This window comes from Gobius niger (genome assembly GCF_951799975.1).
Source record: "Gobius niger genome assembly, chromosome: 17".
In the NCBI taxonomy this organism is placed as follows: Eukaryota; Metazoa; Chordata; class Actinopteri; order Gobiiformes; family Gobiidae; genus Gobius; species Gobius niger.
In genome coordinates, this window is record NC_136868.1 from 18271107 (window position 1) to 18288137 (window position 17031).

Here is a 17031-nt window from a genome sequence, read left to right on the forward strand (position 1 = left end):
TATATGGCTAATGGATGTTTACTGGAGAATAAAACAGATTGGGGACCCGGGGACCCGGGGACCCATCTCCATGATGTGGAGCCAGGCTGATGGTCAGAATCACCTGGCTGGAGGATTCACCTATTGCACATGTTTTTAGTGGTAGGGGAAACCGGAGTACCCGGAGGAAACCTACGCAGACACAGGGAGAACATGCAAACTCCACACAGAAAGGCCCCCGTCCTGGTGGGAATCGAACCCGGGACCTTCTAGCTGTGGCGCTAACCGCTGCACTACCATGCCGCCCATGTGTGAGGACTGTATCCACAACAAATAAGAGAGTTAAGAATTCAGCAAAACAAATAAAAAATAAAAAATGTATATTCCTTGAGTAGACAGGTCCTCAAAAGGCACTGCCCGTTTACTCACAGTGAAAGAGTAATTATTTTTCTTCACTCAAATAATAGTATGGAGTGTAAGTAAAAAAAGACTGTACGGCGGTAAAAACTATTCCAAGAAGCAGTTACTTCAAAAGTTACACACACTTGAGTAAATGTAACTGAGCATATCAGTCTTTGACAGATGGCTATTTTTAGTGGACTTTTAGTAAAAGGCTATTTGAATCATTTACCCTTGGCTTTAAAATCATCAACATTAATAAGCGAGGCTAAATAGTAGGGCTGGGACGATCCACTTATGTCACGATCCGATACGCATCACGATACCCAGGGGCCAATCCGATACGTATTGCGAATAATTAATTAAGTAATTATTGGCGGCGCGGTTCTGGCTTCACAGCTAGAAGGTCCAGGGTTCGATTCTCACCGAGACGGGGCCTTTCTGTGTGGAGTTTGCATGTTCTCCCCGTGTCTGCATAGGTTTCCCTGCCACTAAAAACATGTACAATAGGCCAGGATGAATGATGTGTGTGAGTGAATGGTGGTGGTCAGAGGGACCGTTGGCGCAGACGTGTGCAGTCCGACAGCGCTTCTGACAGTCTCCCCCAGGGGAACTGAAGCTACAAACGTAGTTTACCACCACCGAGTATGGAGTGAATGTACAGTTGTCTCATGTAAAGCTTTGTGACCATGTCTGTGAAAGACGCTATACAAATAAAAATCTTCTTCTATAACAAGTGATATGTTTACCTTAAAAAGTGTAAAAAATTGTTTAAAAAACCCAAATGCCTTTGACATTTACCACAAAATGTAACAAAGTGCTGCGTAATGGTTGCAGGTAAACAAAGGAGTATGTGATTTAAAAAATGCCTCCAAACACAAGTATTGAAAGTATTGCGATACTTGATAAAGGAAAGATACTTGGCATTGCAGCACAAAGTATTGCGAACCAAGTCTGATCCGATATTTTGTCCCAGCCCTACTAAACAGTGAAGGCTACATATAGGCATAGGTTACATATAGCCTATAGATACTTCATGCTTCTGTATATATTTTTGATGGACCTAGCAATGAGACAAAGCTTATGCCATTTGTTTTACAGTGTTATTTTTACAGTTTGTAAAAATAGAATACAGTCTGTGTCTGATATAATCAACTTAAGAAAAAGTTACTTCCTATATAGATAAGATTGCAACACCACCATTGAACTCACACACACTGCTGCAGTGCTGTGTCCATCACCAACATCTTTTTTTTTTATCTTAAAGTTTAAATTGGACTGCAACAACTAAATGGATTTATCAAGACTACAGACTAATGCGGGTTCACAAAAAGGACAGTACTGCAAGTAAAGCAAAATGGCACTGAATGGAGGAATGTACTGTGTATTATTCTTATTAAAATTCACATTATGGAAATTGTTTAACTAGCTGACAAATATATATATCCTCATTTGTAATCATTAGTTGTGGGCAACCCCAAAAGCATGCTACACTTGCACTAAATGTCTAATATTTTCGCAAACATGTCTAGTTTATAGTTTTTGAAATACAATATACATTGAAGCAATCAGCAGAGGAGAATGGATCTCCACATTGTCCACATTCATCTTTCCACTGCACAGATGGTGATCAACAGTGGTTAGTTTGAGATCAGGAGGGGTTCCAGCCTGTAAATCATGTCGGTGTTGCTCTCGTTAAGAAATCGGTTCATCAAATACTCAAAAAGCAGACCAGAAGTGAATAATATATAGAATTGGGATTGTGTAAAGTTAAAAATAGCTGCGCAGTGCTTCTGTCAAGGCATGACTAAAAGACTTGTATAGGGTAGAACCAAGATTGCCAGAGTAGAAGGCAGAGAAAGCTCAGCAGGATGTCTCGTGCACTGTATTTTCAGATTGGTGCACTTATTTCTGTAGCTGCGTGTGGCTGTTCAGAGCACTCAAGTCAATAATTTCTGTCAGAGAGGAAATCAACACACTTAATGTTTTTTCCTTTTCTTTTTTTCTACCCCATCAATAAATTGTTGCAATCCATCATTCTTGTTCCAGACACACGTTCCCACCTTCACCTTCAGTTACCTTGGAGACTTGGCATATTGTGACTTATGGATCGACCCCCTACTTCCACCAACCCTTGTTAATGCGGACCTTTCTTTAGCCCTACCTGTTATTAACAGTCAGGCAAGCAAATTATATAGGTATTTCTGCCTAAGACCCATTAGTACACATTCATGGCTTATAGGCTAATTGATTGACTGCGGAATTCTTCCGCAGTCAATTATTGGTTTTCATGTTCTTTATTATTATTCCTCTTCCATCTTTTTCCCGATTTTCTAGAGCTTTCAGCACCTTCATGCTTTGTGCAATTTATGCAAGTTATGCATCAAAATGTTCCGCATGTTGAGGAGAAGGGTGCTATTAGTTTTGGGACTTCTGCAACTTATCAATCGGCCAAAATGTCGGAGATTTTTCCCATTGACTTATAATGGGGCTGCCGCAAATCCATGCTTTTCTAACCACTTTATGGGATTTAACCAGTTTATGCATTTTAAAGCGTTTATGCAATTTACATAATTTATGCAAATTAAACCCATTCATGCATTTTACCACTTTATGCAGTTTATACAGTTTATGCAACATGACATTTGATGCATTTTACCATTTTATGCAAATTAGATTATCCACATTAAGCAATTTATGCAATTTGAACAGTTTATGCAATTTCTGCATTCGCTTCCCGCAATTCCGCAGTCAATCGCAATGGCGCAGCCATTGCATTTCTAGTTTAAGTTTGTTGTTTATCTGGTTTAGATATGGTTTACAGAGTTAAAACATACAGTAATTTGGTCCAATTTTCCAATTTAGTCCCTAGTTGGATCTTGCTCTAGGGTTTGCGGTTCTTGGAAGGTTAAATATTTTATGAGGTGGTAAATTGGCATCATTGACCTTCTGGAAGCCGCTGCCAAGTACAAAACGTTGATTCCTTATAAAAAATTTGCAGGCACTGCCGGTGTGTGGGATTTCCCTTCTGCTTCACGAGGTGGTTCTTGGAAATGTTGAGAACCACAGCTGTGGAGGAAACAGACAAACACCTGGAGTTAACTATACTTTACACTGCAGAAGATATTCTATGTAACATCAGCAAGAATGTTGATTTTTCTATTGTTGGGCCAACCCTTGCTCCGCCCAGAGGAAAAATGTATAACTTTCAGATAATGCAACTATGCAAACAACTGATGAACTTGGAGCCACAGTGGGACTGGCAAATGTGGAAAGGGGTCTACAATGGACATGAGATGCAGCATTGACTCTCAAAACAAATGGTGCTACATTTAAAATGCCTTCATCCAGTGTAAAATACAAAAGAATTCCAGATATGTGTGAAATAAACATGATTGTAATGGGATGTATTGACTTAGGTTAGATCTGAGAGGCTGGCTGAAGCTTCTGCTGCCTAAAACTAAGCGTCACTGCCCTCTGGAGGAAATAGAAGCTCACACTCAACTGAATTCACCCCTAACAGAGGATTCATGTGGAGGGCCACTGTCAAAAGAATCAATAAACCCCATACAACTAAGAAGAAAAGGGCATTTGCTGTGATATTCACCAAACGTCCAGGTTTATAAACTTTACAAAAGCCCAGGAACAAGGCCTGTTACTGTAATAGAGCTGAGACAGATATGCACATATGTCCACCTTGCATTCATTTAGACAAATTAACGTTTTCTGAATGAATGGTCCGGGACATGACAGACATCACTTAGGTGCACGTTCTACATGTACAGATACATACAACAAGAATGACGTATGTATCAACTACAATAACTAAAATAGTATGTCAAAATGTCAAAATACATTCAAAACTCACCTATAAATGCTCATTGGTATGTTTAATTTCTTACTAAGGAAAATTAAAATAAAATGAGAAGAAAACAGACAAAACCCAACAGTTTATTAGAAGTCATCTTTAAATTCCACCCAAGTTATTACTGAAGAAAAGCATCAGGAAATCCTTTAAGGTCTCCACCACCCAGATGTGGGTGACTACTACAAATCTCCTCACATGCTGTACTGAATACAAAGAACAGGCCCAAGTCTTACCTTTCAGCACCCTGTGGCTGTCAAACTTTGCTTGCCCAAACCTACATGGAAACAGCAGTACGAATGGTCAGAAACACAGGCCTAATATAATCATTGATAAAGCCTTAAATACCTGGGTATCACTTCTTTTGGGATTTTTCTTCACGTGTCCATGTCCAAATCACACCAAATATAAATCACCGGTGTGTACAGGACCGCCTTAATTTACCCACACGCCCCAGGGCTTAGACAGAATTGTAGGCCCCCACCCTCCCTCAGCGCAAACCCTAAACCCCAACCCCAAACCTAACCCTACGCAGGCTGGATAAGGTGGCTCTGGGTTTGTACTGTACACCTTGGGGATACTCTTATCACACGTCGATTTCTAATAAAGATCTTTATTTCAGATTTTAAATAGATTTACAAACCATAAGAAAAAAAAAAGGAAATATAAACTGGAAAAACATCAAGAGATCCTCAAAGTATCCATGTGAGCGTATCAAGGTAGATTGTAAACAGTCCTTTTGCAGCCATAACGTGTGACTCCCAGTTAAATGGTTTGAATGGTTGTTTCGCTGAGTTCCTGAGATGTTTCCGTTATTAACCAAGAGTTTCAACCATTCAGAGCTCAAATGTATTTATGACCAATGGATTATGATGAAAAAAAAAAGAAGTTGAGTCAAGAGGCAACATTATTCCTTTCAATGCATGTCTTTCCTCTCAATTGTAGCATATCGTAGCTCACACCACATTTTGCAAATAAAAGATCAAATTGAGCAATAAAAAAACAAAAAATCATGAACCCCATTCCCTTAAAAAAATCTTGTTTTAGATCAATTTGAATAGAAAGAATTAAACTCTTCCAAACCTTTCAGGCAGGCTTCAAAATAACAAAACACACCCTTTCTAAAGCAAGCTGGTGAAGAACGCGTCATTCTCCTTGTCATGCTTGTGGCTCTATCACCATCACCAAACTTATATTTTCTGCTCTCCTTAAAAAGCACTTTCAAATGTAAAAAACAGTGCCCACTCTTAATAGAACATCATACAGCAATGTGATTAGCAAAACAGTGTGGTTATGCGTCTCTTTGGAAGATCGCATTTACATTTTCCTAAAACAAGATGGACCCGGACGATCTACGTGTTAATCAGACATTGCTATGTGAATCACTGTTAATACGGATGCAGTTTTGTTGATCAACTGTCTAAGGTTATTCCCACTAGGGGGCATGCTTAAGCCGGAGAATCGCCTTTAGAGATGGCTACACTCAAAAACAAAACAACAAAAAAAGACCCAAGTAGAACATTCCAACAGACTGGCTGGTTTTGCACAACAATCTTGGTTGCTGGATCATTTTGGCTCATCGACACAGTTTTACATCCTCTCACCGCCCATGTCCACTACACATGAGACAAAAGCCGACTGCCGACAGTATTTTAATGCAGTACAAAGCGGTCGCTAGTCACACAAGCTCTCAGCGGTCGACACCGTGCACTTGTTGGATTTCCATCTTGCAGACTGTTCCTTCGTTCAGCTGTTTTGATGTTACCTTTCTCTCTCACATCCTGAAACAAATCTGACAGGTGCTGCTATAAATAATCTCGCAACCCGTTCCACTGGGAGGGCGCCGGTATTCAAAATCCGATCAGAGAATCAGCGAGCACGGATACCATTTCCAGGTAGGCAGGTTGTTGACAAGAGTTCTGACGTTTTCTTGAAAAATTTGGGGAAAGAGGGCTGAAGAAAAAAAAAGGCACGAGGAAATGAACGGCTGATGTCTGAAATGTCTGAAACGGAGAACGCCCCCCTTTTTTTTTTGCGCCAGCACTGCCCTGGGGTCCCAAAGGTCACGGGGTCACGCACACGGGGGCTTACATGTGACCTATATTTTAAATGTAGCGATAAGAACCACTGAACAAAGCCAGCTTGCTGATTAATGCTGCCTGCTCTAACTTGCGATGTTTACATTCCTCACTTCTGACCCGATGTTGTACTTTAATAAAACAGCAAAGATTGAGCACCAAGGGAAGCTGAACGCAACCATGTCTGTGTCCCGGTGTCCGGTTTGCATATCAAAAATATATAAAACGACCAGAAACGCGACGACCGTCTTTAATTCTCAATGAGTTTAGAGTGCACGTTGTGACTGCACTGGCAAGAGAGCGAACCGGAGGACTGGTGAGTGAGTGAGCGAGTGAGTGAGTGTGAATAACGGCTACGAAGCGGGGGGAATCAAAGTTCAGTTCATAAGAGAGAGAGGGGGGGGGGGGGAGGGGGGAGGGGAGGCACGTCCGGGAGGTCAGGAGTCCTCGTTGCCCGAGTCGTCGTCGTCGTCATAGCAACAGTCTTCGTTGTCCTCCTCCTCGTCCTCCTCGTCCTCCAGATCCTCGTCGTCGCAATAGTCGTCGTATAACAGATTGTAGCCGTCGTCCGTGGGCTGGACCTGAGTGCGAACGCAGTATTCGTCCAATGTCACGGGGACCTTCACTCCGTCCCGATCTGCATCCGCTTTGGTGGACAACACTTGTTTGCTGCGGCAAGAACGGGATCAAATCAGACACAAACGGAATTTAGAAAACACTTCAAAGTGGGGCTGCTTTAGCAAATTTTGGTAAAGTTTGGGTCTTTTTGGTCATGTGTGGATTTTGTGTTTTATTGTAATTGGTTTGTGCCTAAAATCAATTAAATGAATATTTGTTTTGAGCTCAAAAAGGGGATCTTTAAGACATTATATAATAAAAAACAATACCTGCTATTGACTGACTTAATACAAATCTTCTTAAAGTCCCTCTACAGTGACCAGTAATATTTTCTGTGATATTATGCATACATACATCTGTTCAAGCGCCATGTTTTTACCTGATGATATCGATGTATTCTCTGTCTTTGCCTTTACTCTCCCTCCACTTGCGGTACATGACTGAGGCGTCGACGTTGGCTGGTGAAAATGTATTGGGCTCGTTGAGCAGAGAGATAACGCTGAGTAAGATGGTCCTGGGAAGTGGATGAAAATTTTAAAAAATGAGCACAGGAGGCAGATTAAAATAGAGCAAAGGTGATCCGGGGCAGGGACGAGGAAGTGGTGGTGGGACTGGTGCGGGAGAGTGGAGGTAAGATGAGATGAGAGACATGGAGACCAGAGCACAAAGACAGAGCCGTGAGATGGATAGAAGAACAGATGGAAAGAGGGGAGGTGGGGGGAGGATGGAGGAGGTGGGGGTCACACAAGCAGCATGTTTGTTCAGACCAGATCCATTTATCTACTGTCATCTGTTGAATTTAGCTTTCTACTTAGAGGGATAGAAGCTTGTAATAGTATATTGCGTGCCTTGTCATTGTCTTGTCATTGTTCAATAGAACATGGTAAACCATCAGCGTAGCAGTGCAACTACAAATACCTCAATTGCTTTGTGTTGGCCTGTGTATAATTTTGACTTGGAACTATAGGGTTTCAAATGTAAAGTGATTCATTCCGGCTCCAAAGGCGTTTTCTTCTGTACTTTCTATTTCCAGTGGTTCTAACACTGTGGTCTGTGTAGCCCTGATGGAATCTCAAGTTGTATTAATTTTAGACTATTCAATTTAACCGATTCAATTTCATTTGTTCTTTAGCAATGCATTAAAGGAATAGGCCACCGTTTTTACATACTAAGATATGTTCTTACCTCACTTTAGACGTGTTAATATATCCCCGTCTGGTCTTTGTCCGTGCGCTCTGTCACGCAAACGGAGCACATACGCAGCCTCTCCCACATGTCACATAGCTCCGAAAAAGCTCACGATAGAAGCTACCAAGCTCTTCCACGTGTTCCCTATTTAAATAAAGTTACGTGAAGTGTTTTCATGCGAAGTATATTTACACAGAAATGTAACATGTCGATTTTATAAGCAAATAAAAAGGGGGACTATATTGTGAGGCGTAATGATACGAGGAGCACAGCGTCCGCGTAGTAACTCCTAAAGACTTCCCCCGCTCACTTCCATCAATAACCTTTAGGAGTTACTGCGCGGACGTTGTGCTCCTCGTATCATTACGCCTCACAATATAGTCCCCCTTTTTATTTGCTTATAAAATCGACATGTTACATTTCTGTGTAAATATACTTCGCATGAAAACACTTCACGTAACTTTATTTAAATAGGGAACACGTGGAAGAGCTTGGTAGCTTCTATCGTGAGCTTTTTCGGAGCTATAGGACATGTGGGAGAGGCTGCGTATGTGCTCCGTTTGCCTGGCAGAGCGCACGGACAAAGACCAGACGGGGATATATTAACACGTCTAAAGTGAGGTAAGAACATATTTTGGTATGTAAAAACGGTGGCCTATTCCTTTAAAGGTAGGCTTTTTGATTTTCTATTTTAGACATCGTTTTTGCCCAGTTTACACAATTTATAGTTTTTATCATTCTGTTTTTTTTCTCTTCTGTTGAATCTATAACCAAAGCAACATGTAACAAACACATGAGGAAAAAAAAAAAAACAAGCATTGAACTGGTCGGTGTTCACTCTTTTGCGTAAACAAACATCCCAAGATCAGATTCCCATTTTGTTTTAACGGCATATCTGCCATCAGCTGGTAGGTTGACAATTACAGCTTTGTACACTATAAATATTAAACCCTTTGAAATCAAAAAGGCATTTTCAAGGAAAGATTAATCAGGTTTATCAGGAAAAAATCCCTTCAGATACATTTGTCTTAGTCATGAACTTCTGATAAAGGACACAATTTGACAAACCATTATAGTATAAAGGTTACCAACAGTTTTGAAGCCTTTTCCCACCCAGGTCCATAGAAGACCATCTGCTATGGCGCATGGACCGGTTTGTTAAAAAGTTGTGAATTTACACATAAATTTGCATTTTGACTGAAAAATGCTGTCAAATTATCAGATTCTTTTTTGTGATTACAAAAAGTTTCCTTTTAGCACAACAGAAAGGGTTTCACTGTTGCCATTTTAGATGCAGTTTGGTCCTGGGCTCGTGGTACTTAAGGTCAAATATTCTATGAGGTAGTGTGAGCCAATGCTGTATACAAGTCATATATATTGAATTAAAGAGATAATAAATACAGAGTGCAACGAGGAACAGAAGAGAGACAACAAATATTTTAATAACGGGGAAACCAGGCTCACTGCCCGACGGTAAGACGTCTGGTGCTGCTTTGGCTGAATATCATTTCCAGGCATGACCCACATTCAGTGTGAACAAATTGGCAATAACTCAGTCTGTTGTGGCCATCATTTGGATGTTTGGGAGAAATAAATGGCACATTCTCTATACTGTTCTCAGGCGCCTCAACACCTTATGAATCCGTCTTACTCTTTGGTGAATACAAGTCAAGGCCGCAACTCTATTTATAATAGTTCAGTCTCAATCATGAGGAAAAGACAGAGAGAGAGAGGACGTGTCAATACCTGACGTTCTGTGTAGGATTCCACCTTTCTGAAGGCAGTTCACCGCTCTGTGGGTCATCTATAGGTGGATGCAAGATAGAAATGCAAACATCTCCATTCTAGAGGACAAAACAAAGCGTATAAACATTACAGTATTAAAGATTACTCAAGACTCATGAGTAACAGTTGAGTTTTATCCCTGAAACTATGAGTCACTGTTTGCTCATTTGTCACAGCCATGACTGACTACAGTTTGTAGAAGGAAATCAACTCATCAGTTTACGCCACTTTAAAAGCAGAACCGTTACCTCGTAAATGTTGGGATGCCACATTTTAGTGAGGAAGCGGAAGGAGGGTGGTGAATACGGGTAGTCAACAGGAAACTTGAGTCGTGCCTGAAAAAAAAAGTAAACAAAAGACCATTTTAGCAAGAACAATTTTCAACTATGCTGAACAAAGTCGTCCAGCTTTTGTTCTTTTTAATCATGATATCATTTCACAAGTAAGGCGTTCCTTCGCAGACTACATCTGCAGGAAAATCTCTCATAAAATTCTCGGATAGAAATGATGGCGTCATGTAATACGTAGGAGTGAGGGGAACGCCGGGTAAAACATACACGGGGTTGTCCTCGGCAGCTGTCACCGCAAGCCAAGACAATCTCCTTTGCAAGCATGTGCTGCGAGCATTATACAGCCCCATGCCTAGACCACTCCCCTTTACTTATCTCCACAATGGGACCAGTGTGCAGGGACCCTCCTCTAACCATGAGGTGCTCTATGGGAGGAAGGGACACCAAATACACCGATTATACACAACCGTCACTCACAGCATGAAGCGTGGTGTTGCTGATACCACTCCGTTCACACGCACTTGATAATTTGCCATGGTCAGCTGGAACTTGCCACAGCCCCCCATGGGTAGGTATATTTTACTGAGAATATAAAAAAAAAACTAGCTAAGCCTTTATTCCAGGTCCGCATGGTAGTGATGAGGTAATTACCCCCACTCTGGATGTTACGTTTTCAACACATGGGTACAAAGAGATGAAATAGAAAAGGACCGTTTCCTCCTAAACTGTCCTCTTGAATAGACTATAATCGCCTGAACCACAAAAACAACCACATTTCAGCAGCTCTGCACTATCAGTGAGTGAAAACATAAGCATTGTTCACCCAGAGCTGATTTGGCTGTTGATTGGTCTTGGGTGTTTTGCAGCCGGACTGAACCTGGCTGCATGTGGCCTCGTTTGCCCACCTCGGCTCAACACACACAATTATGCAAATACATAAACACTTTTAAAACAACACATTTGAAGAGGGTACTATGCTTATGCAGGTTTTTGGTATTAATTTCAAACGCACCTTTATCACTATCTTACACTTTGTCTGTTAGAACAGGCACTGTTGACCGAAAACAGCTGAAACTAAATATCTTGTAGTGTCAAGGAAGAAGAAAAAAGTGGCTTTAGTGAAAGGATTCAAGGGATATTTCAGGATTTTTGACATAGGGCCTCATTTCTTAGTTATCCAGAGTGTTGCTGATTTCTGGAGATTTTTTTTAAATTCATACAGTCCTTATATTTGAAGAGTTTAGTGTTGCTAGGCAAGTGCTAGGCTAGCGCACATCTATGGTAACTAGTAGCCTGCATTAAAAACAGTCTGAACCAAGCACAGTGCACCTGAGGCAAATCACTTATAACACCAGACTACACATATAAATGTCTGTGTTGACTGAATACGTTTTGAAATATAACCATTTTGCATTTAATAGAACTTATATTTGAGCAGCATCAGTTTCCTGGTTGTAGCTACGCAGCGGCGGAGTGATCTGCTAGGTTACCAGATCTACAGTAGTTTGTTTACCTGCGGCCGGCATTACTACATGTGGAATTCACAAAGGAGCTTTCTACAAATCAGATATGGCAACGTTTGGAGGCTTACCTGACGATTTTGAAGAGGTTTTTAATGCATGCTACTAGTTACCATAGACATGCGCTAGCCTAGCACTAGGCTAGCACCACTAAACTCTTCAAATATAAGGACTGTATGAATTGAAAAATATATTTATCTCCAAAAATCAACAACAATCAATAACTAGGGTATGAGGCCCCATGTCAAAAATCCTGAAATATCCCTTGTAGCTTAGCAGAAGATCAAGAGTTTTGGTGTGAGCAGTCACTGTGATGCTAAGAATAGCCACTGGACATGATTCAAAGATTACTCAAAGGTGCACGAGTGGCTCGAAACACAACTCCAGGTGCATTTTAGATGAAAAAAACATTCAAACAAGGTAAAAAGCTTCAAAAGTGTGTGTCGTTAAAACTGTTTCATGGTTTAAATGTTTTTTTTGTGTCTTTTAAACAATACACAAAGTAGGTCATTGGGTTCTGCACCATACGGAGCACATTAGGGGCTGACAACACCACAACAGACAGCCAACAGGAAGGAGTGTCTGTACACATATTTAGATTTAGAACCAGATTGGTCTTCCCGTACAATATAAGCATCAAGTCAAAGTCTGGGCAGTGGCTGAGCTCTGTGGAAACACTCAAGTCTAATGTTTGTAGAGTCTGGCTCTTGTTGTCTCTGCGTCATGTACAAATGACGAGGTCTGGTTTCAGTTATGAAATCATATTATTGATCCCACCAAGCAGCTGACTGAACACAAGCAGAGACAGGAGAGAGGAGTAGTAATAACACTTCAAATAGAGCGTCAAATAAAACGATTTCAACTGACTCAGAACTGCCGTGTCCTGTTACCGGCTCTGTGAAAGACAGACTGTCGGAACAAGGGCTGAAGCGACAGGACGGTAAAAATTAGACCATCATCAGATCTCGGTGACAAGAAGCTTATTTGGAGAGACCACCCTATAGTGCTTTTATGTTACAGCTCGAAGCTCAAATATGGACACCTTTTTTTTACTCAATCCTTCAATTTGTCTGTCATACTTTCAGAAGCAGCAGATATAGTAATGCAAAGAGATTATTGAAAATGCTAATATGATTTTTTTTATTAGGCCTGTTCACTTCAAGTTGTGACAGGTATTCAATTGAATTAGTCATGCACTTCTGTGTCAAAAAAATATGAATCCTGCTTGTACTCTGCTTCGGTTTGGTCGAAGGGGACACTAGACTATGCTCGAGTCTATTGCAACACAATGACAGAAATAGTGTGGTTTTTTTTGCATACAAGTTTCTGCAAGTTTCCAGATCACGCAGTGAGAAGTACAAGAACATTTCAAACGAGCTCCATGTCTGTGCCACAACATGCTAAACCAACGCGTCTTGTGCATCAAGTCTTCAGTATGACGGAGTTTACAGGTATTTCATTTGAATGTGATCTGAAGCGGGTTTCCTGTCTTTCTTACACATACACAATATTAAACAGAGGAAGAGGAAATGAAGGTCACACTAGCAGCTTGGTGAACAGAATAACTTTGAAGCCCTGAAATCAACCCACTCCTTATGTAAATCAACCTTTGACTTTTGTGCCAATTCAGAAACAACACAAACATCACATAGATTTAAAGGTGTTTGCCCCCCAGTCCCAGCATCATGAACAAGTCTGTAACAACAGGAAAAAGGGAGGGCACACGCTGAAGTTGCAACTCACAATAGCATATTTTAAAGACAACTGTTGTGCCAATTAAAGGCATGTAGCAAAGTAATACACCTGGACGACTGAGAGCTTAAGGAAATAAAACCTCAAATCTCACACTAGCCGATCTCAGCGTACACATGTGCCCCCTCTCTTCCATGTCCAGCTCTGGTTTCCTTGTGACACAGCCGGAGGGGAGAAACATGACTCCTGAGGCCCCAACTGGGACGGGCCCAGCCAAGCCTGGTGCAACTGGGTCGGGTATTCTGCTATGTAACCCTCCATGGTGCTGCAACAGCGCTGATACCACACATGCACTCAAGGAGGAAGAAAGACTCACGTCAGCTACTCAGCACGTGTTCCCTGAGTCAAAAACCTGTATACTTAAATAAGCTTGAACTGAAAGACTAAATGGCTTTCGTAGTTGCCCTGACTGGATCGAGGGGATTGGGTCAGAGGTCGTTCATTGTTGTAAGGCCTGTTAAAAATAGAGAGCAGAAATGATGAAAGCGTCCTTTGGCAAATTACAAAAAGCTGTTGCCACTGCTCACAAACCAGTCGGAAAGACCACCACATGATCTCTCTGCACAGAGCGAATCTTTTTCTCTTTTGAAGCGGAAAAAAAAATAAACAAGCGGGGCCATTTTTGTCTCTCTCACACACACACACACACACACACACTTGATAATTGTGTGAATAATATTGTACGCTGCGGTTTTCGAATAGAAGCACCAATTGTGTGATTTCACAAAGCAAGTTCTTCTGTTCCATGTGCTGGTGCACTACTGATGCAGGAGATAAAGGCAGCTGATTTAAAAGCGTGTGACCTAGTTACCTCTGAATGATATTCTTGCCCCAACATGCCTAGTTTCTAAGAATATATCAATGCAATAAATAAAAGTTCTCTGATATGGTCGAAAACCATGTCAGTTTATCAAATAGTTGAAAAATGTGCTTGCGTTGCGATAACAATACAATGTGTGTGTGTGTTTTTTTAAATATAATTTTGTATGCTGTATTTTTACATTCTCCATGTTGCTATCTCCTAATGACAGAAGTACCAACTTCTCATCCAGGGAGTCACAAACCCGCGCACTCACATTACAGGAAAAAAAACACAGGGAATTTAGACTTATTATGATGATATGGGGGTAGATGTACAAAGTTATGAGTCTCCTTACACCCCTTGTCAAAATGAGGAGGCCTTTCTCATTACCATGGTTCAAAGAGAGCAACACTAGCCTGAAAGCCTGACTCAGCCAAGTGTCATGTGACGTCACGAACAGTACAGGCAGCTGCTGAGTGCCATGACTGCTTGTTTGCCTCGCTGGGACAGATAGGGCGTTACTTTGAATAATAATGAAAACTGGTTGGATAGAAACCTAGCACAGAACAATGAGTTACAGCCGAGCGATAGATTTCACAGACCGGCTGAGCATTCCTGCCCGGACAAAGGAATTCTGTACACAGCAGCAGACTCAGAAGCAGCGTGCTCAAAGCTGAGGGTAGTCAGAGGATGGTGGTCCTGTTCCAAGAATCTTCATCATAATGGCAAATTCGCTTAAACTTGACCAGACGAGCACATAGGCTGAAGAATAATAACAAAACACAAAATAATGCTTAATTTGTTTAGGGAAATTAATATGATTTACTTTGGTTGATGATATGTATATTTTTTTGCTTGTTTGTTGTCGTTACATTTGGACGGGATGCCAGAGAATTAGAATTTACGTCCGACGTTCATAGTTTCGTCATAATTTTTTTTTTTTTTTTTTTTTTGAGTGACAATAACTTTTAAATAACCAAGCTCGTTTATTCTGTGGGGTCAATGAAAGTTAAAAAAATAAATAAATAAAAAAAAAAATCTGATCAATAAAGATGAGATTACAGCTGCGTGCTACAACTCATTTGTTTTATATTGAGACAAGTCAGGGGTCAACTGACACTGTACTCTTCAATAATCTATAAATAAAGGTAAAACAAGCAGCTGTGACTCTTCGTGGCTCTTGTTTCAGAACCTAAACAAACGCAAAAGCTTCAGACTTTGACAGAAACAGCCATAAAAATAGAGTTTAACTGGAATAAAACGAGATCACGTCAACAAAGAGCAGTGTTTTAGTGGCTCACAGTTACCGACGGGCTTACGGGATGTAAACGTAAAGAAACCCTTCGCCATTTTAATCTGATGTTAAGAAAAACACTTTGAAAAACGAACCTCACTTTTCTTGCTTAGGAACAATAGAAAGCCTGCTAGCTAACATTAGCCACTCACCTTAAAATAACCACCCTCGTAGTGGGTGTTTGGGGGTCCGAAAATTGCCACTTCCCAGTTGTACATGTCTGACTCGTCCACCAAAGTAACTTTAAAGCCTTCGACTGGCTCGTCTTGGAGACTTTTCATCTCCAGCATGAGTGCTTTTTGGGAACTGGCTACATGGTGATGTTGATGTCCATGTTGAGCCATAGTCCCAGATGATCTATATCTATATAATGAACTATATCGGTATCGCACAAACGAAGATGAAGAAGGTTAGCTTCGCACAAACAACCCCTGAGAGCCTCGGTGAAAGTGCTCTCCGTCCGCACAGCCCAAACTGGATCCCCAATCGCGATGGTCTTTATTTGGTCAGAGCTGAACCGTCTTCCTCTGTCTGTTGTTGTGAACAATTCCGGAGAGCCCTAGTTATTGACGACCTACCCCCAGTGTGATCAAGTTACCCGGCGTTGCCTTCACGGTCACTTCCGTTTAAGTGTGTTATTGAGACACATTTTCAACCTTTGCCGATATATTGATCTCCTACTACCTTTTACACAGTCTTTAAATGGTGCTGTGGGTTTGGAGGGTGTTAGTCGATTAAACTTATGGCAAGAAAGAAAAAACAACAACATACATGAGTGTTTTTTTATTATTTTATTTTGAAAAGAAGCAGGAAACGCTTTACTGTGGATTTTGTTTGTAGAACTCAAAAGTGTTAAGTTGTCTAATCGAACGTTTTGTTATTGAGAAATTACTCCTTTTACGTATCGCCAACATGGATATGCAAGTAGCTAAAAATAAAATACGAATTATGAACTTCTGGGTTTTTTCCTTCGCCTTTGGTGCGAATCTGTGTCACACAAAGAATTGTGGGTATTGGAGTTTCTGGTATATAATACTCAAAGGCTTAAAGGAGCTATACCTGATTTCTAGTTATGGAATGAAATTTGTTTTGTCTTAACTATATTGTAAACTCAGACATTTGTGGGGAAAACACCGTAGATCCAATTCTATAAAGCCTTTGTTAGCAATTCCATGAACTTGGAGTTTTCTAGCATTTTTGTGAAAGTGCCCCAGAAGTCGTGAAATGTGCCTACAAACATGTCCCTGTTAAGAATTGGGATGCTACAAATATGTTAGGAAGATTAGGGTTGAGTTTGTACCGCCGCCAACATTTCAATTTAGTGGCTTCCTCTTTCATTGCTTGAAATGAAAAAAATCAGATATCGGGCCTTTAATTTTGATTGTTACTAATGCCTTAAGAGATTCTAAGAATAGTTGTCACCTAAACATACAATTCCCCCCATATGTGTGCGCCATTGCA

General features: G+C 40.8%; 1 protein-coding gene across 1 annotated transcript; it reads right to left on the reverse strand.

Annotated features, from left to right (window-relative positions):
- Positions 1-6719: 6719 nt before the first annotated feature.
- Positions 6720-16168, reverse strand: LOC306977201 (ubiquitin-conjugating enzyme E2 R1-like). Its single transcript, XM_079575405.1, has 5 exons — positions 15723-16168; positions 10161-10247; positions 9874-9971; positions 7319-7453; positions 6720-6990 (listed from the first exon to the last, which is right to left on the reverse strand). The coding sequence occupies exons 1-5, from the start codon at positions 15912-15914 to the stop codon at positions 6759-6761; spliced, it is 744 nt and encodes a 247-aa protein (XP_079431531.1). The 5' UTR covers positions 15915-16168; the 3' UTR covers positions 6720-6758.
- Between the last annotated feature and the right edge of the window lie 863 nt (positions 16169-17031).